Raw genomic sequence first — 27483 nt, 5'->3', positions numbered from 1 at the left:
AACCTCCCAATTAATATGGATGTGAGTAGTCCCTTGAAGTGTTACTTGATACTGCTGGTGTTTTTTTTTTAAGGAAGGAAGAATGTAATATTACAAAGTTATTCTTATGCCCATACAACTATATAACAATAACAGCACAGAAACAGGCCAATTTGGCCCTTCTAGTCCATGCTGAACACCTTCTCCCACCTTGTCCTATTGACCCACACCCGGCCCATAACCCTCCACACGTGTCTCATCCATATACCTATCCAACTTTTCCCCAAATATTAAAATCGAACCCATATCTACCACTTCGGCTGGAAATTCATTCCACACTCCCACCACCCTGTGAGAGAAGAAATTCTCCCTAAGTTTCCCTTAAACTTTTCCCCCTTCAATCTCAATCCATGTCTTCTTGTTTGAATCTCCCCCACTCTCAATGGAAAAAGCCTGTCCACATTTACTCTATTCCCCCTCATAATTTTAAATACCTCTATCAAATAACCCCTCAATCTTATATGCTCCAGGGCTAACGTCAGCTCTTCTAGTCCGTGCTGAACCTTTTTTTTTGCCTATCCCACTGATGTGCACTGTCCATTGCCTTCCATAACTCTCCCATCTATGTACTCGTCTAAATTCTTCATAAATTAAGTCCACATTCACCACCTCAGCTGGCAGTTCATTCCACACTCCCACCATTTTGGTTAATGAGCTTGCATTTCATAATTAGTTGATCCTGGCTGCCACCGCACCTCAGGTCACCTGACCTCTCTTGCTCCAATCAGCTTCTAGCTGCTGCCTTGCGCCTTTCTTTTAAATTCTAACTGTTTCAAACTGTAACTTTAATTGTGACAATACAATTAAGTTGATAAAGCTTGAAAAGCAGCCACCATGTCTTTTTTCATTCTCACAACAGGAAGTGTACAGCATACTTCCCCTTATCAGCTTGGTATTGAGTGTGACATTTGGTTGCTATGTCACATCTGTATAAAACGTTGCTAGGCTACAGTTGGAATATTGGGTCCAATTCTGTTGCAAAATTACAGGACACATGAGGCTTTGGAGAGGGTCCAGAAGTAGTTCACCAGCAAATTGCCTGGATGTGAGAGTATTAGCTATAAGGTTTAACAAACCTGGACTACATTCTCTGGAGTGTCAGAGGGAGACATGATGGAAGTACAGGTAGGGAAGATAGAATCTATATCGCAGAGTAGAAATGACAAATACCAGAGGACATAGCTTTAAGGCGAGGGGAGGAAACCTTAAGAGAGATGTGTAAAGCATGTGTTTTTTTTTTGAAGAGTGGTATGCACCTGGAACCTAGTGAAGGTGGTGGACAGCAACATATGACAGCAACATTTCAGATGCTTTTAGATATACACATAAACAACCAGGGATGGAGGGATATAGACCATGTTCAAGCAAGTGGGATTAGTTTAAATTGGCATCTGGTTGGCATTAACATCATGGGTCAAAGTGCCTCTTCCTGTGCTATACTCTTCTAGGTTTCTCTTATCTCCTTGCAGTCTCCTATATTCTGAAGAAAACAACCCCATCCTGGATATTCTTTTCTCATGAATAATTTTTTTCCAATCTTGGCAATATCCCCAAATCTTCACTGCAACTTTTCCAGTGCAATCCCATTTTTCTTCACCAGCACCAGGCACAGTGCACAAGCTATATATAACCAGTGTGGTACTCAGTTCTAGTATAACATTCCTGTGTATGGGCTAATAATGGCAGAGAATACAATAAGAAAGATGTACTACAATTTTGATGGCTTTTGACCATTTTATCTTGCTGCCTTTAGAAAACTAAGAACACACGTGCCAGTGTCCCCTCTACATTTCCAATATAAAGCAATTTATTGTATACTCTGTTGCTTTGTTGTGCCACATGCTTCTAAATTCAATTGCATTTGCCTCTTTTCTACCTGAATAATTAGATCATCAATATTCTTCAAGTAATAGCCGTTGCAAACATCAAACACAACCAATTTTTTTTATCACCTGCAAATGTTTTGATCAAGCTCTATGCACCAACTCTACATTACTAACATTCAAAATGGACTGAATACAAACCTAACCCAAATGTCTGACATATTGCATGTGTTGTTTCTCTGTTTAACAGAGGAAGGCTAAACCTGGAAATTACAAGCCAGCCAGTTTGATCAGTGATGAGAAGCTTTTGGAGATCATCTTTAAAAAAAACAGTAAATGGTCAAAAGGTGAACCAATATGATTATTAAAGGCAAATCACTTTTGATCAACTTAATTTAGCTTTTGGATAATATAGAAATTATTAGATTAGAGCACCGCAGTTGAAGTAGTATATATTGGGCATTTGATAGTATATATTAGTTGTAAACAAAATTAAAGCTAATAAAATAAAAGAGGTGTAGCACTATGGATTTAAAACCTGCAGGAATTGTTATGAAAGTTAAAGTCACTGAGCCAACTAACAAGCAAGATGCTTGAGCCTGAGGAAATTAATGGGCACATGGCAAATGAATTTTATCAGACACTTTTCTGTGTTACATTTTGGTACAACAAATAATTAAAGGAAGTACAAGGCTGAAAAAAGGTACATACAAATATTAGACAGCAGGTCATCTCGAGGTTATTAAAGGTTAAGTGGTTCCAATTCTCTACAAATAAACAGTACAAATAGCCAGAAAGTAACCAATCTTATTTGGTTACTTAGATTTGAATAAATAAAAAGAAGTGTTTTCCCATGGCTGTGAAGTTCCACCAGCGTTGTCTCCGCTCCATCCTCAACATCCATTGGAGCGCTTTCATCCCTAACGTCGAAGTACTCGAGATGGCAGAGGTCGACAGCATCGAGTCCACGCTGCTGAAGATCCAGCTGCGCTGGGTGGGTCACGTCTCCAGAATGGAGGACCATCGCCTTCCCAAGATCGTGTTATATGGCGAGCTCTCCACTGGCCACCGTGACAGAGGTGCACCAAAGAAAAGGTACAAGGACTGCCTAAAGAAATCTCTTGGTGCCTGCAGTGGGCTGATATCGCCTCAAACCGTGCATCTTGGCGCCTCACAGTTTGGCGAGCAGCAACCTCCTTTGAAGAAGACCGCAGAGCCCACCTCACTGACAAAAGGCAAAGGAGGAAAAACCCAACACCCAACCCCAACCCACCAATTTTCCCCTGCAGCCGCTGCAACCGTGTCTGCCTGTCCCGCATCGGACTTGTCAGTCACAAACGAGCCTGCAGCTGACGTGGACTTTTACCCCCTCCATAAATCTTCGTCCGCGAAGCCAAGCCAAAGAAAGAAGAAGTTCAATACAAAGAGGGCATCGCTTTAAAGTGATTGAAAAAGGTAGCCGAGTTGACATAAGCAAATATGCACAATACATGTACGTTACAAACCACAATTAAGATGATGGCTACAAATTCAATAATAGTGTGAAAAAGAATTTAAAGAAACTCAGAAAAAGGAAATGTAGGGTTAGGGGGTAAGAAAAGGAGAATGGAATTTACTCCATTGTTCTTCAGAAAGCAGGATGTAAATTCAATAGGTTAAATACTGTACTATAAAATTTTCCACATATTGATTAGGATTCCCAAATTGTAAAAGGGCTGGATGGCTTGGAGTTTGTCAAACGTGTTGAGGAAAGTTTTCTAAATCAATATATGCAGGTACCAACTAAAAAGAATGCAATACTGGATTTCCTTTTAGGGAACAAGACAGGGCAGGTGACAGAAGTATGTGTGAAGGGGAACTTTTTGGGTCCAGTGATCATAATGCCATTAGTTTCAAGTTAATTATGGAGAAGGATAGGTCTGGGCCTTGGGTTCAGATTCTAATTGGAGAAAGGGTAATTTTGAGGAAATGAGAAAGGATCTAAAATATATGAATTGGGGCATTGTTTTTGGGCAAGGATGTGCAAGGAAAATGAAGGACGTTCAAAGGTGAAATTTTGAGAGTACAGAATTTGTAGGTTCCTGTCAGGATTAAAGGCAAGGTTAGCAGGAAGAGGGAACCTTGCTTTTCGAGGAATATTGGGGATGTGTATAGAAGGTATAGGCAACATGGAGTAAATGAGGAGTATAAAAAATGCAAGAAAAACCAAGAAAAAAATTGGGAAGGCTAAAAGAGACCATGAGATTTATTCGGCAGACAATTTGAAGGAAAATCCTAAGGTATATTAAGAACAAAAGGATGGTAAGGGACAAAATTGGTCCCCTTTAAGATCTGAGATGTCGACTTTGTATGAAGCCAAAAGAAATGGAGGAGATTTTATATGTTTTTTTTTAATTAGTATTCATTCATAAAACGGGCACAGAGTTGTGGGAAGTAAGGAAAACAAGCAGTGAGGTTAGGGGACCTGTATATATTAAAAAGGAATTGCTTTCTGTCTTAAAGCAAACAAGGGTGGATAAATCCCTTGAGCTGACAAGATATTCCCTTGGATCTTGAGGGAGGCTAGTGTAGAAATTGCAGGGGCTCTGGGAGAAATATTTAAAATGTCCTTAGCCACAGATGTGGTGCCGGAGGATTGGAGGTAGCTCATGTTGTTCCATTGCTTAAAACGGCTCCAAAACTAATCCTGGAAATGACAGGCCAGTGAGCCTGACATCAGTAGTAGGTAAATTATTGGAAGGTGTTCTAACAGGTCAGATATACAATTATTTGGATAGCCAGAAACTGATATGGTTAGTCAACATGGCTTTGTGCGTTGCAGGTTGTGTTTAACCAATCTTATAGAATTTTTTGAGGAAGTTACCAAGAAAGTTTATGAAGAAAAGGCTGTGGATGTTGTATATATTGTCTTTAGGAAGGCCTTTTAGAAGATCACATATGGGAGGTTAGTCAGGTAGGTTCCGATGCTGGGTATTCATGAAGTCGTGAATTGGATTCAACAATAGGAGAAGCCAGAGAGTAGTGGTGGATGATTGCTTTTCAAACTAGAAGCCTGTGCCTAGTGGTGTACCTCAGGAATCGGTGCTGGGACCATTGTTGTTTGTCATCTATATCAATGATCTGGATGATAATGTGGAAAATTGGATTAGCAAGTTTGCAGGTGACACCAAGATTGGAGGCATTGTGGACAGTGAATGAGTTTTTCAAAACTTGCAGAGGGATCTTGACCAGTTAGAAAAATGGGCTGAATGATGGCAGATGGAATATAATGCAGACAAGTGTGAGGTGTTGTATTTTGTAAGGACAAACCAAGAAAGAACATACATATGGTAGGGCACTGAGGAGTGCAGCAGAACAGAGAGCTCTGAGAATACAGATACATAATTCCACGAAAGTGGTGTCACAGGTGGATAGGGTTGTAAAGAGAGATTTTGGCATATTGGCCTTCATAAATCAAAGTATTTAGAAGAGGAGTTGGGATGTTATGATAAAGTTGAACAAAACATTGGTAAGGACAAATTTGGAGAATTGTGTGCAATTGTGGACACCTAACTACAGGGAAGATATCAATAAGATGGAAAGAGTGCAGAGGAAATTTATTAGGATGTTGCTCTAACTTCAGGAACTGAGTTACAGGGAAAGGTTAAACAGGTTAGGACTTTATTCCCTGGAACATAAAAGAATGAGGGAAGATTTTATTAGCGGTATTTAAAATTATGAGGGGGCTAAAAAGGTAGGCTTTTTCCATTGAGGGTAGATGAGATACAAAACAGAGAACATGGTTTAAGAGTGAAAGGGGAAAAGTACAGGGGGAACATGAGGGGAACGTCTTCACACAGAGAGTGGTGAGATGTGAAATGAGCTGCCAGCAGAGATGGTGAATGTAGGCTCAATTTTAACATTTAAGAAGAATTTAGATAAGTACATGGATGGAAGAGGTATGGAGGTCTATGGATGGTGCACATCAGGGAAACTAGACAAGAATAAAATGGTTCCACGCAGACTAGAAGAGCCAAAGGGGCCCATTTCAGTGCTATCATGTTCTGTGGTTCTAAATATCTTCCAAGTGTACAGAAATATTGTGTGATAAAAAGGATTAAAATAAAAACACAGAAACGCTTGGGAACTCAGCAGGTCTCGCTGCGTCCATGGGAAGTAAAGATATGTTACCAACATTTCTGGCCTGAGCCATTCATCAAGATAAAACAGATTGTTCTGACTGGCAGGCGCAGCCAAGTGTTAAATGACTACTTGTCAGTTTGGTCCAGCAGAATTTTGGTGAGAAATATATTTGTAACTGATGTTGGCTTAGGCACCACTCTTAAAAATTCCTGAAATTGTAATTAACACTAGTTCATTCTCTACAGCTGTCAACAAGATTTCAGCAGTAAACCACAGCACTTACATTCCTGAACTGGCCGTGGAAAGACAAAATCAATCCCAACTGAACTAATATTGAAACTGTAAATGTTCCACGTTCTGTTTAAACATTCTTTACAACTGTTGTTAAGTACAAAATAAACAACAATTGTCTTGCACAACATAAGAAATACCAAGGAATAGAGCCAGGCATTCAAAATATTAGTTACAACACTTATGTACTTGTGATTTATATTATGATGAGAAATTACATGCAAATTTGTAGCTTTCAACTCTAGCCTAATTACTGTACTATAAACCTTTTGGAGTCTGACAGATTTACAGTATTAGGGAACAATCCTTCTTTATCTGCTCTGTCAACAGTTAATGAGATATCAAAGTCCAGCATTTTCTTAGGGTTGATATGGGAGAAATTTGCAGCATCTTGCAAAAATTGAATGGATTAGGCATGGTTGTAACATGGACATTTTTCTTAGAGCAAAGTTGGAACTAGTGGTATTCTGTATTCACAGGAGAATAAGTTGGCAGGCATACTTACAATATGGTGGAGAGGAATCATTTCCTCTAATTGAGTCCAGAACAAGGAAGCATAATTTAAATTGCAGCAAAGCAATTTAGAAATTGTGAAGCAGATGATGGGCAGTTGAAATCTGGAACACTGTTGCTCCAAAGATTGTGTGTGCTTGGTCAATTAACTCTGGAGAAAGTGTTTTTGAAGCAAGGGCATTGATCCAAAAACTTTAAATTTTAAACCTAGGCTACATATAGCACAAGTACAAAAATATTAATTGGTTATCAAATTATGCATTTTACTTAATGATCAGATATACAGATGCTTAAGAATTATTTATTTTTGTTTGAGACCTCTAATTTTAGAGTGTTATCAATATTGTTTTGTGGACAGATGAAAATAACTATACAAGTTGTCAATATAGTGTTTAAAGAGTACAGAGCAGATAACCTCTTACAAAGGCAGAAGAAAAATCCTCAAGTAGCTTGTACCACATCTCTCACAAGAAAATAGTTGAGGTTGTCAAAGACTTATTATCTTACCCTTGAACTACATTGAAGGTATTCTTATTGATCAAATGGCCTATACAACTCCACTGGAAACTTTGTACAATACCTATACTTGGACTCTGATACAGAAAATAACATTGACCTCTTTACCTCCCCCATCAATCTTCAAAGGCATCCACTGCTATCATTGTCTGGAAGAACCACTAATCAGAACTTAACAGGACTCCAATGGGGCAACAAAAACTATACACAGTACTCCAAATTCAGCCTTACCATAATTTATACAGCTGCCTTGTGACTTTCCACCTTTATACTCATTGTACTGATCAATGAAGGCTAGCTGGTTTCTCTTCTCTAGTGCACTATCTACTTTCCATTTTCAGTGAACTATGTATTTGCATTTTAAGACCCCTCTGGACATCAATGCTAAGATCCATAACCAGAAGATAGGACAAAAATTCTACAATTCCCTCCAAACCTAGTCATGAATGCTGGTGAATAATTGAAGAGCGAACATCAGACTGCTTTAAAACAACCCATACTTAATATTACCAAGAACCAGCATGTGAGTGCTGAACACAAGACTGAAACATTCACATCCACATTCTGACAAAATATCAAGATGCTGATCCATCTTGGCTTCTTCCAAGATCCCTATCATTGCAGAAGCCAATAAGGCTATAAAACCAAACTCTATTCCAGCTGTAATACTGAAGACTTAGATGCACCACTCGCCAAGCTGTTCCAGTTCAGTTACAACATCAGCAACCTATCCAGCAAACTGAAAAATTACGTTCACAAAATTCAGGACAAATCCTCCATCAAGCCATTCTCAATCATCAAAATGATGGAAGGTGCATCAACCATGCTTTAAAGTGCCACTTACTAATAATCTGATCAACAGTGCCAAGTTTTATTTTTGCAGGATTACCACTTGATTCCAGACCTCTTTGCAGCCTTGACCAAACGCAGACCAAAAAGCTAAATTCCAGAGGTGAGACGGTCTGTTCTTGACATCAAAATAACATTTGGCCAAATGTGGCATCAAGGAACCATGGTCCAAATGAAGTAAACGCACAAGAACGAGATTCCAAGAGTTGGAGTTGTACCTGTGCTGGGAAGGTTGGTTGTGATCACCAGATCCAATACCAACAGAGTCATCAAGTTTGCAGATGACACAGCTGTAGTTGGCCTGATCAGCAACAATGACAAGTCGCACTACAGAGAAGAGGTGGAAAATATCATGAAATGGTGTGAAAATAACACCCTGAATCTCATCATGGAGAAGACAAAGGAGACGATTGTGGACTTCAGGAAGACCAGCCTTCACTACAGATTAATAGCTTGGTAGTGGAGAGAAGAGACCACCAAGTTCCTTGGAGTTCACTTAAGTAACCTATCCTGATCATACAACATCTCGTCACTTGCCATTAGTATGCTGAGGCAAGCAAGGATACAGCCACTATTCTATCAACTTTCTACAGGAACTCTATCGAGAGCATACTAACCGGCTGCATCATAGTGTGGTACAGCTGCTGTTGTGCAATGGATTGGAGTTCAATTCACAGGTCCATAAAAGCAGCAGAGAGAATGACTGGGGTCTCTCCACCATCAATGTGATTTACAGGGATCATTGTTTAAAGAATGCTTGTAACATCACCAAGGACCCTTATCATTCCATGTGCAATATTTTCTAGCTACTCCTGTTGGAAAAGAGATAACATCAAGCTGAGGAACAGCTTCTTCCCACGGGCAGTGAGACCTGCTGAATGACTGATGAACCTGCTAAAATAACTCTCCGAGACTCCACTATTTATTAATAAGATTTATTTTATGTATACTTATATATGTACTGTACTCATCTGTATGTGTGTTTGCATATGGACTGAAGAACATTGTTTCGTCGAGCTCTACTGTTATAATTAGACGATAAATAAACTTGTTGGAGATCAGTCATCACTGCTCGGGGAGTATTGTGAAAATTCCTCAGGACTGAGTTCCTGACCAAAACACCTTCATCTCCTGCTTCAATAACAATCCCTTGTGTCATAAGTTGATCGGTCTATTCTGCTTCTTGTTCTTACATTTACTATAGATTAGAAATGTATAGCAAGATAAATGCTTAAGATTATAACTGCAATTGACAATCTTAAATGATGACAATATGGTTGTGAGTCTTGTTGACGATCTTCAGCATATTTACTGAATGTCTCCAAGAGTGTTTAGCTTTATTTTGACAGATCTGTGTGGGTAAACCTACTGTGTCCGTGTGGTCTTGTTTCTCCTTGCATTAACAATGCGCTGGCAGGTTGAGAAGCTGTTGTAAATCATTTGTATTGTAGGTCATTTGCATAAGAATCAAAGAGAAGTCGATATGCATAGCAGAAAGAATCTTGTAGGGGTGCAGGGAAAAGAGGCTGATGGGATTGCTCTGCTGAGGACCACCTTAAAGCCAGTTGTGCTGAATGACCACCCATAACTTATTAATTACTGAGCAACTTTAAAATGGCTTAAAGTAAATGATAATAATGCCAATAAATAAACAAATGCAAGACTTACAAGAAATCTGCTACAAGATGCAATCTCATTCAGTAATAAAATTAGAAAAATATTCCTTGATTGACTAATATTCTGAAATATGTTTCCTAACATTTCTCTATTTCATGTTAGATATTAAAGTTAACTGCATAAAAAAGTATACAGGCTGTAGAGTACAGACAATGGGAATGTGACTATGGGAAAGACTATGGGAAAAATAAACAAACAGCAAAATACTGCAGGTGCTGAAAATCTGAAAAAAGCACATCCAGAAATAATTACCAAGTCAGGGAGAATTTGTGAAGGAATAAATGTATTTAACATTTCAGGTCAACAACTAGTAAAATGTCACTGATCTGAGTATTTAATTCTGTTTTCCTCTCTCTGTTGATACTGCCTAATTTGTTGAGTATTTGTAGCAGCCATTCCCAACAAAGTCAATATGCCCCCTCCCTCACCCTGGGGCCATAACACATTTAAGGGGAGCCATGGACAAAAATTATAAAATATTTTTCACGTTTTAAATTTAGTCAGTGGGAGAACAGTACCGAAGAAACCAATGAAACTTGGCTCTTTCACAGGGAAAGGGACCCATAAGCTTTGAGCAGTATCCTAAGGGGGGGCCACAGCCCAAAAGGTTGAGAATGGCTGATTTGCAGATTTTTTTTTGTTTTTAATCACATATGAGGAAACCCAAGGGCAGCCAGTATTCCTAGATATGTAGAAGAAACTGCTTGGTACATAGAGAGTGAAATTTTGAAAGCCATGGGACATTACAAACAACTAATGTTATATCCCACAACATCCAAGGTAAAGAGGAATTCCATAAATGTTATACAAAAGTGAACGGCAGAGCCATTTGGATTTTATTGTACCAGATTACATTAAAAGGACATTGCAAAGGGGAACCAATAGCCATTATGTTCATAGGCCCTCCCCTATAGTCAGTTTCTCAATGGATCTCAGGATTTAATGAATGATTACTCAGAGTTTTGATGATATGGCCATGCAATCAATCCTTTGGGAACCAAGTACATGGCCTTTCATTCACACTCAAAAAATATCTAATACAGTTATCTTTGAGCCTTAAGTTCTTTCAGTGTAAAGTATTATCCTATGTACAGGTCACTGATGTGTCCTTTGTGACCTATACCATTTCACTGGTTAAGAAATGATAATGAAGGTGCATTTCTCCATTGAAATTTGCCAATTTGCTGAGAATTCATATGCCACATTATACAGTTACATTTTCTTCCAGCCCTGCAGTACAAACGTATTTTTGAATTCGAGTAATACTGCACCTTAACAGCTCATAGTTTCAATATATAAATGAACCAAATCTTTACTAACCTCAGATTGTTAATAGTACTATATTAGAGATAAAATCCAAAATACTATTTCAGGAAAGTTGTATGTATTGCAAATCAAACTCTTTCAGATTTTGTTTGGTATTAAAAGGTTGTAATTAACAGAGAATAACTGAATGTGACTGAGAACTCACCGAGGTAATACAAGCCACATATTCCATGATGGTGACCAGTCCTCTTCGAGTAAGTTGCTTTGATTGCAGATGGGATGTATTTGGCCATCAGCATTGTCTTTTTCTGCTACCCTTAGCTCCAAAACTTTGAAAATAACAGATGTGGAGGCTGCACTCTGCTTTATGATAGGCACTGCTTCACTTTGCGTCATACCGGTAAGTTCAATACCATTTACATTCAACAGAATGTCACCTAAGGGCAAAGTAAGTACATAAATCAGAAGTTCATTTTATACTTTGAAATGGACAAGCTTGACTTTGCTTCATTGACTATGCTACCTTCCATATCCCACACTATACCCTGCATGCTGTTCATGTGTATGAGTTGATTTGCCTGGATAGCACACAAAAGCTTTGAATTGTTACCCAGTACATATGACAGTAAACAATATATACACACACACACACACACACACACACACACACATATATATATATATATATAAATATATTTTTAAAAAAATTTCATTCAACATTTGTCTAATGAATGAGACATGGTTAAAATGAAAACTTTACATAGAACTCTTGGAAATTGTCCTGAGCATGACATCAATGTCATTACTTAGCAGCTTTTTCCATGCACTGTATTTTTTCTTTCATTTGATATATGGGACATCAACAAAGGAATCTTTGAAAGAGAGTGGTGCTGCTGGAGCTCTGAATGACCTGCTGAGGGAGCCGATGGTGGTTTTCATTGAAATCCCGCAACCGCAGGTCTGCACCCAAGATAGCGGTGCATTAATCGGCAGCAGCCACGAGGGGCTAAAGACTCTGGGGAAGCAGAAGACTAGAGCAGGACACCAGAGGACAGGAAGATCACGCATCGTCTGAACAGGAGAAGTGGAGACAATCTGCAGGGACAGTGACGCTGGTGGTGGACCAGTGAGGGGCTCTGTGGCTGAGGGACCAGTGCATGCGGCAGAATGCTGGAAACTCATGGCGAGCAACCCATGGAAACTGTGGGCTGCTGGAGACTGCTGTCAGGAAACTCACCCCGGGGCTGTGGGCTGCTGGAGATTGGCTCGAACTGGCTGGAGGAGTACCAGATATCAGAATCAGGATGCGAGGAGGTGCCAAAGGGTTTCTGACTGTGTTGGAGGTTCGGATCTGGAGCTCAGGTTGCCAAAGGTTTGGACTTGGTCTGTGTGGCTGCAAGGACTGCGGAAGCACTGGAGGTGAATCTACGGACATTCAGTGGTGGGGTGGGGGGGGGGGAAACTCTCTTTTGCATCTCTCTCTCTCTCTCTCTCTCTCTCTCTCTCTCTCTCTCTCTCTGACTGTGTCTGTAAGAGGCCCTTAGGCAATTCCTGCCGGTGGCTAATCTGTCTGTCTTGCAGCAGGCAAAAAGAAATTCATATAATATGACACTGTTTTATTACTATGATAATAAATGAATCTTGAATTGGCAGTTCGCCATCTCTTGCTCCAGTGATTCAGTAGGAAGTGGTCAACAGCAGTCTGGATTGATTTCCTGTTTGAATTCTTTAATGATTCTTCCTTCAGTCAACCATAAAAACAACTGAGATTGAGATACAATATTGTGAAATGCAACTCCAAACAACAGGACAACTTCTGCCAATCCAGTAACCATTATTTTAATTTACAGGGTTGTTGAGTGAAACTCATCCGACATGATGAAAAATCACATTTAACAACCTAGATCTCTAAGAGTGAGACATGGAAAGAGTTCAGACTTAGGGCCGAGACCTTTGTTAAATCTCCGGTCCATGTAACAATTTACACATTTTGGATACCTTTAAAATTCTGACTAAATGTTCCTCTGAAAGTAGATTAAAATCTTTGTGTTTAGTTAATAAAAGCCAAAATCTCCCAATCCCAGAACAGGGTTTGAGATTCAAGATTCCTTTATTGTCATGTACTATTATAGAACATGTAATATGACACAAAACTGCACTCTGCCTGCCTTTACACAAAGGGTCACCATTAATGTCGCCTGGTGCCCCTTGAACGACGTTTAGATGACACTAAAGTCAAAGTGGTGGACGTGAATTGATGGAACCCATCTCCATCAATGGAAAATGTTCCTTTTTTTTTGGTTTACCCAAAATTGTATTGTGTTTAAAAGGGTGGTACAGTTAGCGCATTGTTTAGTGCAGCACTATTACAGCACCAGCGACCCAGGTTCGAATCCAGCACAGTCTGTAAGGAACTTTATCGTTCTCTCTGTGCCTGTGTGGTTTTCCTTCGGGTGCTCCGGTTTTCTCCCACCCTTCAAAACATACAGGGGTTGAAGGTTAATTGAGGTATCTGGCAGGCCTGGGATCATGGGGCCATTACCATGATGTCTAAATTTAAAAGTATGAGCATAAATTTAAAGGAAAACAAACAACATCCAGAAACACGTACAATAAATGCTAAAGCAACATAGGACTGAACTTATTCTATTTGCTTTTTAAAATAGTACTGCATATGTCATTTGCAAAAAAATCTTGCCGTTTTTTATTCTTCCATCATTTCCCAAGCATCCATTGGGATGTACATTTGTAACATAGATTGGAAGATCCCAGCCTTTGCTCAGAAGACCTCCTGATATAGTCATTCCCAAGGACTCATGAACTTCTTTGCTCACATTGATTATCTTTTCATGGCATGTGAAAGCATGAAGGAAACTCTAGAAAAGACACAAATAATTTGTTAGGCACAAGAGCAAAATATGTCTAGGGTACTATACAAAATACATCTTCTAACAAATGCAGCTCATAATTAAGGTTAGGTTTTGGCAGGGGACACCTATTTTCATTTACTTATTCTTACAGTGGAGTTTCAGCAACATTCAGTGCTTTGAGATGTCTGTGCAAGTAGTTCAAGTATTAAAATGTACAGGAGGGAAGATGTCACTGATGCTGGTAAATCATAAGGCTTGTAGTAAAGCTGCAGATACTGATTGTAATTAAAAAAACTAAGCATTGTTGGAAGAACGCATCAGGTCTCGCAGTGAAAACTGGAGGTAAATATATATTACTGACCTTTTGGGCTTAAGGCCTTCCTCCATGAAGTTTGTGTCAGGTTTGAGCACTTGCGCTTCAGATATTCTCCTTTTGACACATTGGCAGCAGCTTTGCTTATGCATTGAAGGTGATGAATAATTTCAACATCAGTTTCTGCCTTCCCTGAGTGATGGCTCCTGAGATGATGTAAGTGCTCCTCATTTTATACTCCAGGGAGAAGCTTATTTGTGAGATACAACAATATGGTAGGAGTGATTAAGTAATGGGCTTGCCTAACTTGATTTTGCTAAGATTGGGTTCTGCTGAGGACAGGTTGGCTAAGATCATAGCTTGCATGCCATCTTAAACAGATGTGAATTTTTTTTTATGGGCAGCTGAAGTTGCTGAGAATGCTCCACAGATCCTTTTGATTAATGAAGTGTCACACATAGACACAGGAGCTGCTCACTGCATTTCTTTGAAAGCTATCACACATTGATTATTGTGTCTACCATGCTCAAAGAGCAGAATCCACATAGATTATCAGTAAATTGCTGTAGTCCTTAAATCTGTCCTTCAGTCACACATTTTCTGTTAGAATTCACCTTTAGGAGATTCCATTCCAGGAACACCTTGCATTTGTCATTAAATGTGGTTACTAACGCAGTTATTTACTAGTACACTTTTTCTGGCTTCAACAGGCTGAACTCAGAACTCACAACCTGTCTTCAAAATGGGGTTTTCAACAAGCCTGCCAGCTTGTTGTTGCAACCTCCAAAAGGCACCATGAAACTACCAAACTGAATTCTCTCTCTCTCTATTTGCAAAACCACACGATCCCTCTATGAATGGCAAACTGCAACCAGATTGCAGCACTGGGATCAGTTTTTGCCTGGGCATCTGTTACTTTAAAGATAATAGTCCATTTACTTCACAACATCAATCCAATAAACACCTATTTGTGAAAAATGCTTATGGAGACTTCAAAGTTTCTGTAAAGTCACTGTGGACATGAAGTCTCCCCTTATGCATAGCTCTTTCATTTTAAATGAGATCTCTTTTGTGAAGTATTACTGTTTGTGAAGTGAAACCCTACAATCTAAACCCCTACAATCTATCTCTTTTAAAGACATATTTATATATACAATATAATATACCCCGTAACTGTAAGCTCTTGCATTTTAAATGAGATCTCTTTTGTGAAGTGTTACTGTGTTTGTGAAGTGAAACCCTACAATCTAAACCCTACAATCTAAACCCAAGACTGAAACCCTACAATCTAAACCCGTACAATCTATCTCTTTTAAAGACATATTTATATATACAATATATATATATGTCCTCAGACAGCTCCAAGAAAAGTGCAGAGAACAAAACAAAGGACTCTACATCACCTTTGTTGACCTCACCAAAGCCTTCGACACCGTGAGCAGGAAAGGGCTTTGGCAAATACTAGAGCGCATCGGATGTCCCCCAAAGTTCCTCAACATGATTATCCAACTGCACGAAAACCAACAAGGTCGGGTCAGATACAGCAATGAGCTCTCTGAACCCTTCTCCATTAACAATGGCGTGAAGCAAGGCTGTGTTCTGGCACCAACCCTCTTTTCAATCTTCTTCAGCATGATGCTGAACCAAGCCATGAAAGAACCCAACAATGAAGACGCTGTTTACATCCGGTACCGCACGGATGGCAGTCTCTTCAATCTGAGGCGCCTGCAAGCTCACACCAAGACACAAGAGAAACTTGTCCGTGAACTACTCTTTGCAGACGATGCCGCTTTAGTTGCCCATTCAGAGCCAGCTCTTCAGTGCTTGACGTCCTGCTTTGCGGAAACTGCCAAAATGTTTGGCCTGGAAGTCAGCCTGAAGAAAACTGAGGTCCTCCATCAGCCAGCTCCCCACCATGACTACCAGCCCCCCCACATCTCCATCGGGCACACAAAACTCAAAACGGTCAACCAGTTTACCTATCTCGGCTGCACCATTTCATCAGATGCAAGAATCGACAATGAGATAGACAACAGACTCGCCAAGGCAAATAGCGCCTTTGGAAGACTACACAAAAGAGTCTGGCAAAACAACCAACTGAAAAACCTCACAAAGATAAGCGTATACAGAGCCGTTGACATACCCACACTCCTGTTCGGCTCCGAATCATGGGTCCTCTACCGGCACCACCTACGGCTCCTAGAACGCTTCCACCAGCGTTGTCTCCGCTCCATCCTCAACATCCATTGGAGCGCTTACATCCCTAACGTCGAAGTACTCGAGATGGCAGAGGTCAACAGCATCGAGTCCACGCTGCTGAAGATCCAGCTGTGCTGGATGGGTCACGTCTCCAGAATGGAGGACCATCGCCTTCCCAAGATCGTGTTATATGGCGAGCTCTCCACTGGCCACCGTGACAGAGGTGCACCAAAGAAAAGGTACAAGGACTGCCTAAAGAAATCTCTTGGTGCCTGCCACATTGACCACCGCCAGTGGGCTGATAACGCCTCAAACCGTGCATCTTGGCGCCTCACAGTTTGGCGGGCAGCAACCTCCTTTGAAGAAGACCGCAGAGCCCACCTCACTGACAAAAGGCAAAGGAGGAAAAACCCAACACCCAACCCCAACCAACCAATTTTCCCCTGCAACCGCTGCAATCGTGTCTGCCTGTCCCGCATCGGACTTGTCAGCCACAAACGAGCCTGCAGCTGACGTGGACTTTTTACCCCCTCCATAAATCTTCGTCCGCGAAGCCAAGCCAAAGAAAAAAATATATATACCCCGTAACTGTAAACCTGTTGCTACTAAAAGTCAGCAATTTAGCGCCGGGGGATAGTGCATTTATTAAGTCAGAAGTGAGACGCCTTCTCACTGAGGGGGGTAATAGAACAGAGTATGAGCCCCTGGAGAGCCTAAGTAGTGGTGGTGAAGAGTGCGGAGAAACACTGGATGGTCAATGATAACTCCCAGACCATCAATAGGTTCACCCGGCTGCATGCATACAACCCGTCCCTTTTAGCCAACATGGTCAACCAGATTGCACACTTAAAGGTGTTCTCCACCATAGACCTTAAGTCCGCCTACCACCAGCTCACCATTCGCACGGAAGATCGCCAGTATACTGCCTTCAAGGTGTATGGTCGGCTTTACCACTTCCTGAGGATCCCCTTTGGAGTCACGAATGGAGTTTCAGTCTTTCAGAGGGAAATGGATTGGATGGTGGATGAACACAAGCTGTGGATCACTTTCCCATATCTTGACAATGTCACCATCTACAGCCACGACAAGCAGGCTACATTAGGAACCTCCAGAAATTCCTCCACACTGCAAAACACCTAAATTTGACAATATAACACAGGGAAGTGTGTCTTCAGCACACATTGCCTGGCTATACTAGGCTGCGTTGTAGAGAATGGAGTCATCAGGCCCATCCCTGACTGCATCCACCCCCCTGCTAGAACTCCCACTCCCCCCTCTGACTCAAGGCCTTGAATAGGTGCCTGGACATTTCCTCTTATCAGTGGGTCCCCAGCTACGTGGAGAAGGCCCAACTCCTCATCAAATATGGCAATTCCAAAGCCTGTTGGTTTAAAGCATCTGTTGACTTTAAAATTTTCTAACATTTTAAAATTCTCAATCCAATTCATCCAATCTTGTGAGATGGAATCTGGTGTAGTTCCATTCCATCTAAATTTTCTTCTGCATAATTCTTGCAGAATTTTCTTGGCTATTAATGCCAATATTTCCAAAGGATCGTATATTGATCTTACAATCAAAAGAATACCTCTTCTTGTCAAAGGTCATTCTTCCAAAACAATTTTGAATTTGAAAACTTCACATTGAACACACCATTGCACTCCTAGAATTCTTTCAACAGCTAGAAGGTAACAATCCAAGTTGAGATGTTTTATCTCCTTTGCTCCTTCTGCCTCAGGAGTAACAGCCGATACATCTCGACTGTTGCTAATCCATTTCATAAGAAAGAAACCTCTTTAATACAGATCTCTTTTAACTCATGATAAAGATCTATTGCTGCTTTTTCTGAAACCACTGAAGTAAGACAATCATCAACATAGAAATTATTTCTGAAATGTTTATAGCTTGAGAACTAAATTGGCCTTCATTGCCTTCAGCACATTTCCTGAGAGCAAAATTTGCTCAACTCAGTGATGAAGTTGCTCCAAATAGATGAACTGTCATTCTGTATTTAATAATTTCTTTAGTGTAATCACCATTAGGCCACCATAACAATCATAGAAAATTACGATCTTCCGATGGTACTTTTACTTGATGAAACATCGCTTCAATATCAATTACAATGGCAATGGCTCTTTACAAAATCTCATCAAAACAGCTATTAAAGTACTGGTTAAGTCTGGACCTTGTAAAAGATGAGAATTCAATGAAACTCCTTGAAATGATGCTCCACAATCCAACACGAAGTTTCTCCTTTTGTGGATGAGGTAAATACCATTCTCTTACATTCCAAGATATCTTCTGATACCTTTTCTACACAATCCTTGGTCATCACATCCAACAAGACATTGGTAGATTCCAAATGAAAGGAAGAATTTCTCTTGAATTTTCTCTTCAAATTCAGTATATGCTGTTCGCAATTATTTTATTGTCTGGCATACAAATTTCTCTTTTCTTTAAAGGAAATGCTATACAGTAATGACCATCAACATGTTTAACAGAATTTGGAACTAAATCCAGAAACTGCTTTTCCTCCTTTGACGTTTCTTGAATATCTGTGAGACATTCAGGAAAATCAATTTTAAACTGTTGTTTCCACAGATCATTAAGTTTGGCAACTGAAATTCTGTTGACAATTACATTCAACGACCCCTGATCATTATTTATTTTTCCTCCTAATGGTCCATTAATTGTCATTCCAAGATTATTTCTGGAGGTTCAAGAGCTTTTGGTACATTTAATCCAATTAACATCTCGATTTTAGCATCAATCTTGGGTAAGAAATGTCTTTTAGATGATCCCACTGTTTGATATCATCCTGATAGGGAATATTCTCCTTATTCACATGCATAGTCTTCTGAGTATATACATGTGGAGGATCGCAAAATTCATTGCTATTCAATTCGGCAATCTGTAAACCTGAAACTATATTAGTTTCAATGTTCTTTTCATCATTCATCATCTTCAACAAGATCTGTGATCTTTTACCATGAAGATTAAATTTATTCATAAATTCAACAGTAAAAATGAGACGGTACTTCCTGGATCAAAAAATGCATAGGTTCTCAGTATGAAGTTCCCCTTTTTAGCTTTAACCTGTACAGGAACAATTGAAAGGCTTTGTCACAAGCCCCAATAAGACTGTTTGTCTGAACCGAAGCTGAACCATTCCATATAACTATATAACCGTTTACAGCACGGAAACAGGCCATGTCGGCCCTTCAAGTCCGTACCGGTTCACTTGAACACTCCACTAGCTCCTCCGCAAACTCCTGAGGAAGTAGAGGCTTTCTTCATGATGCCATTGGTGTGTTGGTTCCAGGAAAGATCTTCCGAGATAGTGACTCCCAAGAACCTACATTTGCTCATCCTCTCAGACAATTACATTAGAAAGCATCAACGATTCTCACTCTAACTAGGTTTTTAGTCTTGGATTCAGATTGTTTGACTTCCTTCTCAATTTTACTTCATTAAGTATGCAATAACATGGGATGTTTTAAACTGCATATATCACAAATAAGTCATTTATTACAAGTTTTGTTGATGTATCCTTTACACAAACAACCAAAACATATTCCATTCTTCTTTAAAAAGGTTAATTTCTTGTCATGATTCTCCAATCATGAACATCTTTCTAAATTTGCAATACAAACAGCTTTCCTGAACAGTCAGACTTTCCTTTTTCTTTTTTTTCTCTTGTTCTTTCTTGTGCTTGTATCTGACACCTCACTGACAAAAGACGAAGGAGGAAAAACCCAACACCCAACCCCAACCAACCAATTTTCCCTTGCAACCGCTGCAACCGTGTCTGCCTGTCCCGCATCGGACTTGTCAGCCACAAGCGAACCTGCAGCTGACGTGGACATTACCCCTCCATAAATCTTCGTCCACGAAGCCAAGCCAAAGAAGAAGATCTGACACAGCAATATCAAAGGTATTTCCCTTTGGTTTCTGTTGAGACGATGATTTAGATTTCTTTACAATCTGTAGGAACTATTGAAGTATCCTTAATATTTCCAAATACTGGTACAGTGTTAACATGTGCATGCCATTCCAAGAATTGTACAACGTCCACAAAAGATGCTTAAGCTCTGCAGCCTTGGTTCTCCATAAGTCACTCAGCTGATAAGAATTTATTTACAATTATCAACAAGTTAGCAAGCAAATTCAGTTCTTGCAAATGTACACTGCTTCTTATTGTGTTACAACATTCTCTCAGAGTGCGTACACTTGTAAAGCCTTTGTGTCCGGATTTTATTGCTGACCAAGAGAGAATCTTGTCCATGTGGGCCTTTGTGATTTTATGTTAATCGCTATAACGATTACGCAATAATTCTTTTGCCCTTTTAAAACCTTGGACTGGATTCATATTTTGGCAACTTTTGACTAACTCCTTCCCCTGTTCTCCAGTACTCTGTTCCAGGTAATAAAGTCGATCTTTAGCATTTTAGTATTACTTTCAACACGATGTTCAAAGGATTTCATGAACGTCAGATATTGTAATGGATCTCCATTAAAAACTGGAATTTCCTTCTTGGGTAAACCATATGAAACTTGTGGCTGCACAAATATAGCAGAAATTTCATTGTGTATTGCTATGAGGACTATTATATTGCCTTGTCCACCATGGCTTGCACTGGTTGTCTTATTATGAATGGAGCAAACAGATTTTAAACTGGTGCCATAGGTATAGGACTTGAGTTGTAACTGATGGCATTGATGGGGATCCTGGTATGTAAGTGACGGCATTGGCTGAGATCCTTGACTTGTCGCTGGTTCTTCAGCAACACGAGAAGAGACGTCAATGGTTGAGAATTATCAACTCGCATGGCTGAACTTTTTTGAAATACTCTCCTTTCGGGAAGATTCATATATTGTGTGCTCGGAAGAAATTGAATGTCGCTAGCTCTTTCCACAGGGTTGGTCATTGTTATTTTAGCACTCACAGCATCACCTGTGGCTCCTTGCTCGAGTCGACTCGTTTCTTGTGACTGTGGTACCCATTGATCTGCTAGAAGTTTAGATGCTAGCCCTTTGGGTATTTCACTTTCAGTGATAGATCTTGCTAATGGTTTGACTTTTTTGCCATATTCATAGCATGTTGTTCCTCAAGTTCTGGTCATTTCTTCTCTCTATTCAATAATCTAATTTGTTCTTCACTAGCCATTTGGTACCTTTTAAGTTGCTCTTCTTGCTCCAATTGTTGTTTCTTGATTTTGGCTTCTTGTTTTATTTGCTGATTCCTGATATAAGCTTCTTGTCTCAGTTGCTGAATCTTCATTTCAGCTTCCATATCTTCTAAAGCATATCTTTTCTTCAACCACTGATGTTGTGCACAGGCAGTAGTCTAGTCTGCTTTCACCATAGCATGCAAAGTTGTACTTGCTCTAGATGCCTTTGAAGACTTTGAAGATCATCCTATGCTCTTCAAATTGGAAATACTCTCATCGGGATTCACATCTGAACTTTCAGATACCGCTGATTGAGACTCTATCTTTTGCATTTCGCTCAGTACAGCACCAGTGGGACTTTGCAACATACATTCTGTTGCAGTTCTACTAACCTTTAAGTCAGCTAATGAGGCCTGCAATGCCTTGATGGTGTCCTCTTCTTGCTTGGTAGTTGAAACCACTTCTTTTATGGTGGCTCACTCCAACTTCCTGCCAAGCGTTGTCGGTCCACCTTGCTGGCTCAACTAACAACCAAGTAGTTATTTGAGAGGAGCTGTTTGCTCGAGGTCTTTAGCCTGACGAGACTTCTTCTCCATCTTGGGTTCTTCACACTGCCACCTGGCTTTTCCTGGTTCCTGGGAACTGTAAACAAATTTGTATCCTGTTTGGTCCCTTTAAGAGAATTTCTCTGAATTGTCTTTGAGTGGTTCTGCACACAAGCTTAGTTATGTTTATAATCTTTAAGAACATATTCTTCTGGGATTCTTGCGAGATGCTGTGAACCAAGGCCACAGGTGTCTTCTAAGACTTTAGCTCAATTTTAAACTGTGCAATTAACAGACATATTCTCATAGAGGCTTCTGGAATATTCTATTTTTACAGCTAGAATGTCTCTTTGCTTTTAACAAGTTGAGTTCTTTCAGACAAATTTTATGACCTTTCTTCCAATAAAGGTTCACAATTATAATTTTCTTTGAATCAAAATACACATGACACTTTCCAAAACGTGTCATCTTCAAGGAAATGTGGGGATGATACTCCAAACTACTATCTTATTAATCCAATAAACCACACTTTGTAGATGCTGCTTTATGTAGCTTTAATTCTTTGATTAAAAAAAAATAAACATTTTGGATAACTTTGCATTAAGATTTTCATAACGATGAATAAACAAAGCATTTACTGTATTAAAAAAATAAAACGATATTCATCTTTAAAGAGATATAAGAAGAAATAAGACAAATTCAAAGAAAATTATCTTGAGCTTACATCTCCTTTATAGTTTGTCGAAGAATGAGATACAAGCTCTTAGTCTGTGTGGATATTATGACATATTATATCATAGTCACTATGGTAACACTACAAACAATAGTCTTTCTTAAAGAGACAAGCACAAAATTAACTAAGAATCAGAAACACAATGTTTTAACTTTTATAGAGCCACCTTCCCAATGCGCACCACCCTGGCCAGGGCTAACTGTCAATACACACACCCTCAACCCCTCCAACCCAGCCAAGCAATCCGGCCTGGCCAACTGGGATGGACCAGCCAAAACTGGTGGAAACTACCAAGGACCCCCAGACAGGGACTCACCAGTCGCAACACCAAAGAAGACTGCTGGACAAACTGAACTTATCAGCAGTGGTTAATCACATCCCTTTTAAAAAGATGGGGTGAATATGGTGAAACCACTATTGCATATATTTGCCATATGTAAATTTCATAACCTTTCCTGGTTGACCCTGCTCTCATTGGCCAGCTTGTGACTCCTTCCCTTTTCTTCCCCATAAAGGCTGTCATGCCACAAGCCTGCACCCAGTTTGAGTCTAAGTCAGAGTGAGTAACCCACACAGGGATGCTGTCCGTCTCTTGTAAATAAAAGCCTTCATTCTCAGCAAATTCAGTTTTTGTGTAATTGATCATGCATCAGAGGTGCAAATGGATTGTGAACATTTTCCATCATGAAAATGAGGCAATCCAGTTTGGGGAATCTGAAGTCATTGAAGAGATGGAGGGCATGTGAAGTATCGTGGATATAGGTACAGAGGGATTGGACCAGGAGAGAAAAGATAGAGTCGGGTAAGAATATACTAGTTCAGTGGGACAAGAGCACTCGGAAACAATGGGTTTACCCAGATAATTTGATTTGCATATCTTGGGTAAGGGGTAAAACTGGGCAGTGCAGGGTTGGGAAACAATAAGATTGGAGGCCTTGGGAAGGAGTTGTTTACTAGAGGTGATGAGATTGGAGATGATGTTGGAGACGGTGGCTTGATGTGCTGTTGTGGGGTCCTGTGAATGGGGTAAGTAGGAGGAGGTGTCTGAGAGCTGCGGTCTGACTTCAGCAAGATTTTACATTTCAATGATGATCCTCCTATTAAAAAAACAAAAATGCTGGAGGAAAGTCTTGAACCATCCATAGGAGATAAAGATATATAACCAAAATTTGGGGCCTGAGGCCTTCTGCAAAGGATGAGCAAAAAGCAGGCACGTGCCTGAATAAAATGGCTGGGGAGAAGGGAAGAAAGGGCAGGGGGAGGAGCATAGGACAAAAGGTGATGATTGGACATGCATAGAGGAGAGGAAAAGTGAGAATTGATCAGGGGTGGGAGTGATTCTGTAAATGCAGAGATGAAGGAGACGGAGGGAAAGTAAGAGAGATAAAGAGAGAGAGAGAGAGAGAAGTGGTGGGGGGGAGGGGAGAAAAAGGGACCATGGACAGACAAATGGTGTATTTTATCGATGGCTTATCCAGGCTACAGCATATGTCACAGATGGAGAACTCTACCAGCTTTAGATGGCAAGTGAGTGAAGGCTCCATTTTGCACATCTCCAAGCCAGTAAGCTCAGAATGCCTCAAATTTAGACAGTGCTGGAATTATCTTTAACATTTTTGGATCATCTCACCATTAGTTACTGTGTAAATAAATGTAGGAAATGCTTACATGGAAGTCAAGCAAGTAAGGATGATGACTGTTAAATAATCTCTTTTGTTCCAGGTTTATAAAAGAAAACCTTCTACCTGGAGAACTTTCACTAGTACTTTTAGAATGTGAGCAAGAACAAGAATATTCAGAAGAGCTAGGAGTAGAGCTCAGAATATGAAGGGGGTACTAAACTTATCTCCACAGTCACCATTAAAATGCTATCTTGAGCAACAAAAATTCCATGATTGTATATAACAGGGCTTATCCAGACTGATAATTACATAAAAAGAGGAACCCAAGTTGGAGAAAGCAGAAGAAACAAAACATATGTACAGAAAATTGCATTCCTGTTTAAAAATTCAACCAGTTTTGTAATATCTATGCTACAAAGATTTGCACAGATGCTCATGAAAGATTTAGATTTTTTAAATCTCAGAATTATGTCAGCAAATCTAAAAGAGAAATTAATTGAATTTTGTAATACTGTTGCAAATGCCACTCTTGTACATCAGGATTTGGGTTTCCCCATATTAAATTATGCTAAATTTGCTTCAGTCAATGAAACAGATCAACAAAAATCAATTGCAAGCGATCCTGCATCACAATGGCTTGGGGTGCTGTGTTTCTAGAAAATGGTCCACGTTACATCTCTGCACATATGTCAAGAAATAGAGTTAAAAAATAATTTTGTATCTTTATTTCTCATTAATTCCATGTAAGCAAATTTATTCAGTTCTCAAATCTTTAGCCAGAGGCTCGTGGATTTCTGGAATTCGTTGCCACATCCAGCTGTGGGAGTTTAAGGGTGAAGATTGATAAGCATCTAATTTGTCAAGGGATATGGGGAAATGGACAGAACTTGGAACTAGATGCGAGAACAGTTTAGCTCAGGAGTATTTGTGGAGCAGACTCGACGGGCCAAATGGCCTACTCTTTTCCTTTATCTTGTGATCTTTGGATCATGATTTGTGAATTTGTAAGGGTAAATTTCCATTTTTGGAACAATCATTACACAGTTAACAGCTGTAATTGAATAAATTACAGAAATGAAGACTACCTTATCACAGTTGTGTTAGCTTTTCGATGTGACTATTAAACCAGTCTATCTTATGTACTCTTTCTCCAAAGGGTCTTAAAACCAATACTTTCTCTTTCCACAGATGCTGCCATATCTGTTAAATTTTCCAGCATATTTTTGTTTTTATTTCAGGGTGCCACAAAATTCTGGCATCTGCTCAATTGCGATGCTGTCATCTTGATCAAAATCCGCCCTCTCCACAAAAAAAATGGTTACAACTGTTAACATTTTCTTTCCACTGAATTTCCCAACCCTCAGTATTTCTCATTCTCCAGGCACAAATATTACATCTGTTTTAAGTACCAACTGAAAACTGCATGGTGAATTTTCTACTGCTATGTTGAGATAAATGGTAAAAATTCCAACTTTGTCAGACCAACCAAATTTAACTTTTTAAAATATACATATTTAAAATTTTATTTCAGCTTAAAATTAAACCCACGAATTTGTGTTGGATTGTGGTAAAACAGTTGAGTGACCAGTACCCAATCTCAACAGATAGAAGACATTTCTGTTATTTTAGAAATGATATAATAGTCTCAGCATAAAAAACTGACATTCAAGATTCAAAATTTTATATCTCGGAATTTAAGCATTTTCTGAAAAGAGTAAAAAGTGTGACCTGCCCAAATAATAAAACAAAATGATCTGAATAATACATCAATGTTTCAATCTGATTAGAAAGTCGTAGTTGTTTCTAACATTTGGAGAGCAAAATAAATTGAGCAAATAAAACCAAAATTCTTAGTGGTTACACCAAAATCATCTAGAACTCTCCATCAAGTCACATGAGCAAGACCACAGGAATTGCAGATGGAGAAAATACCAACTTGGTCTTGGTCCCTTAAAAGTTTATCTTTTCATCTTATAAGTTGAAGAACATTGGGAATAGCACAAGATTGAATTCCAAATGCGCAACAGTTCCTCAGTTCAGCACTGAAATGGCAGGCGCGATCATGTATATTAGGCCATGAAGCAACACTAACCCACCATTTATTGATTTGCCAGCAAAGTGGTAGGATTTATAAATTATGCTGATTTACAAATGCTTAATTTTCCATTTGGCATTCCATTAAGTTAATTTCCACAATACTGATAAAATTCAGAAAAGCCAATATTTTACAAAATCTTTCCAGGACTTACCACTTCAATAGAGATATGACTAAGCAGAAACTATTTTATCTGAAGAATCTAAATGAATGGAAATGTGGAAAAAAAACCATTTTATAAACATGTAATTGTAAGCTGAATAAGTGCTGATAAAATCCAGGCCGAAAGCAGACGTTGTTTATCTTCAGATACATCTGAGTCCACTCAGTGACTCTCCATTGACATTTTTACATCACTGTCTAAGCCGTTCTTCCGGCAACTCTAACCTCTCAGTAATTTTCTATGATAGACATCAGCTTAAATTGACCTTTTTGCTCACGATGAGATAAATATTTAGAAATATTTAGTCTAACAATCACTTCTTCGGGGAAGATTTGCCGATAGACATCATTTTGGTGTCCCATATCCTGAACTTTTGTTTACAAGATATGTGTTGTACATGCTTCGTGTTTTTTTTTGGCACAATTACAGATGTGGCTTTCCTCTTAAAAATTCTTTATCTAAAATTAAATGATTCTTTTTATGATTTGCAAGCTACTATTACCTTTTGTATGGAGTTTTCAGAAATTGTAAAATATGTTTGCTGATTTGCTATCCATTAATGTTATGGAAAGACAGCTCTTTTATTCCAGCATATTCCTCTCCAGCACTGGCATACTGCTGCTGCCAAATAACTCCAACAATCTACCTCTTGATCTATCTGTATGAAGTTTGTATATTC

The 27483-nt window shown here is 39.4% G+C and overlaps 1 protein-coding gene and 1 long non-coding RNA gene across 10 annotated transcripts in view; one reads left to right on the top strand and one right to left on the bottom strand.

The window, feature by feature from the left end:
- lnx1 (ligand of numb-protein X 1) overlaps nt 1–27483 on the bottom strand; it is a 282074-nt gene that overhangs the window by 17877 nt on the left and 236714 nt on the right. For all 7 annotated transcript variants that reach the window (XM_069924659.1, XM_069924664.1, XM_069924660.1 and 4 more), the window contains 2 exons: nt 13795–13972; nt 11302–11533 (listed from right to left, as the gene is read on the bottom strand). In XM_069924659.1, coding sequence (XP_069780760.1) covers nt 11302–11533; nt 13795–13972 — 410 coding nt within the window. The remainder of the gene's footprint in view (nt 1–11301; nt 11534–13794; nt 13973–27483) is intronic.
- On the top strand, nt 985–27483 carry LOC138757413 (uncharacterized). Of its 3 annotated transcripts, XR_011353575.1 has the most exons (4): nt 985–1164; nt 2113–2209; nt 11418–11496; nt 24647–27482. It is a non-coding gene; the product is annotated as an uncharacterized lncRNA (long non-coding RNA). The 3 variants fall into 3 exon arrangements; XR_011353577.1 differs by lacking the exons at nt 11418–11496; nt 24647–27482 and adding an exon at nt 6230–6305 and having other exon boundaries at nt 986–1164; XR_011353576.1 differs by lacking the exon at nt 11418–11496 and having other exon boundaries at nt 987–1164; nt 24647–27483.

Source organism: Narcine bancroftii, chromosome 3, assembly GCF_036971445.1.
Source record: "Narcine bancroftii isolate sNarBan1 chromosome 3, sNarBan1.hap1, whole genome shotgun sequence".
In the NCBI taxonomy this organism is placed as follows: Eukaryota; Metazoa; Chordata; class Chondrichthyes; order Torpediniformes; family Narcinidae; genus Narcine; species Narcine bancroftii.
The sequence above is the reverse complement of the archived record's forward strand: the minus strand, read 5'-3'. Positions and strand labels throughout refer to the sequence as shown.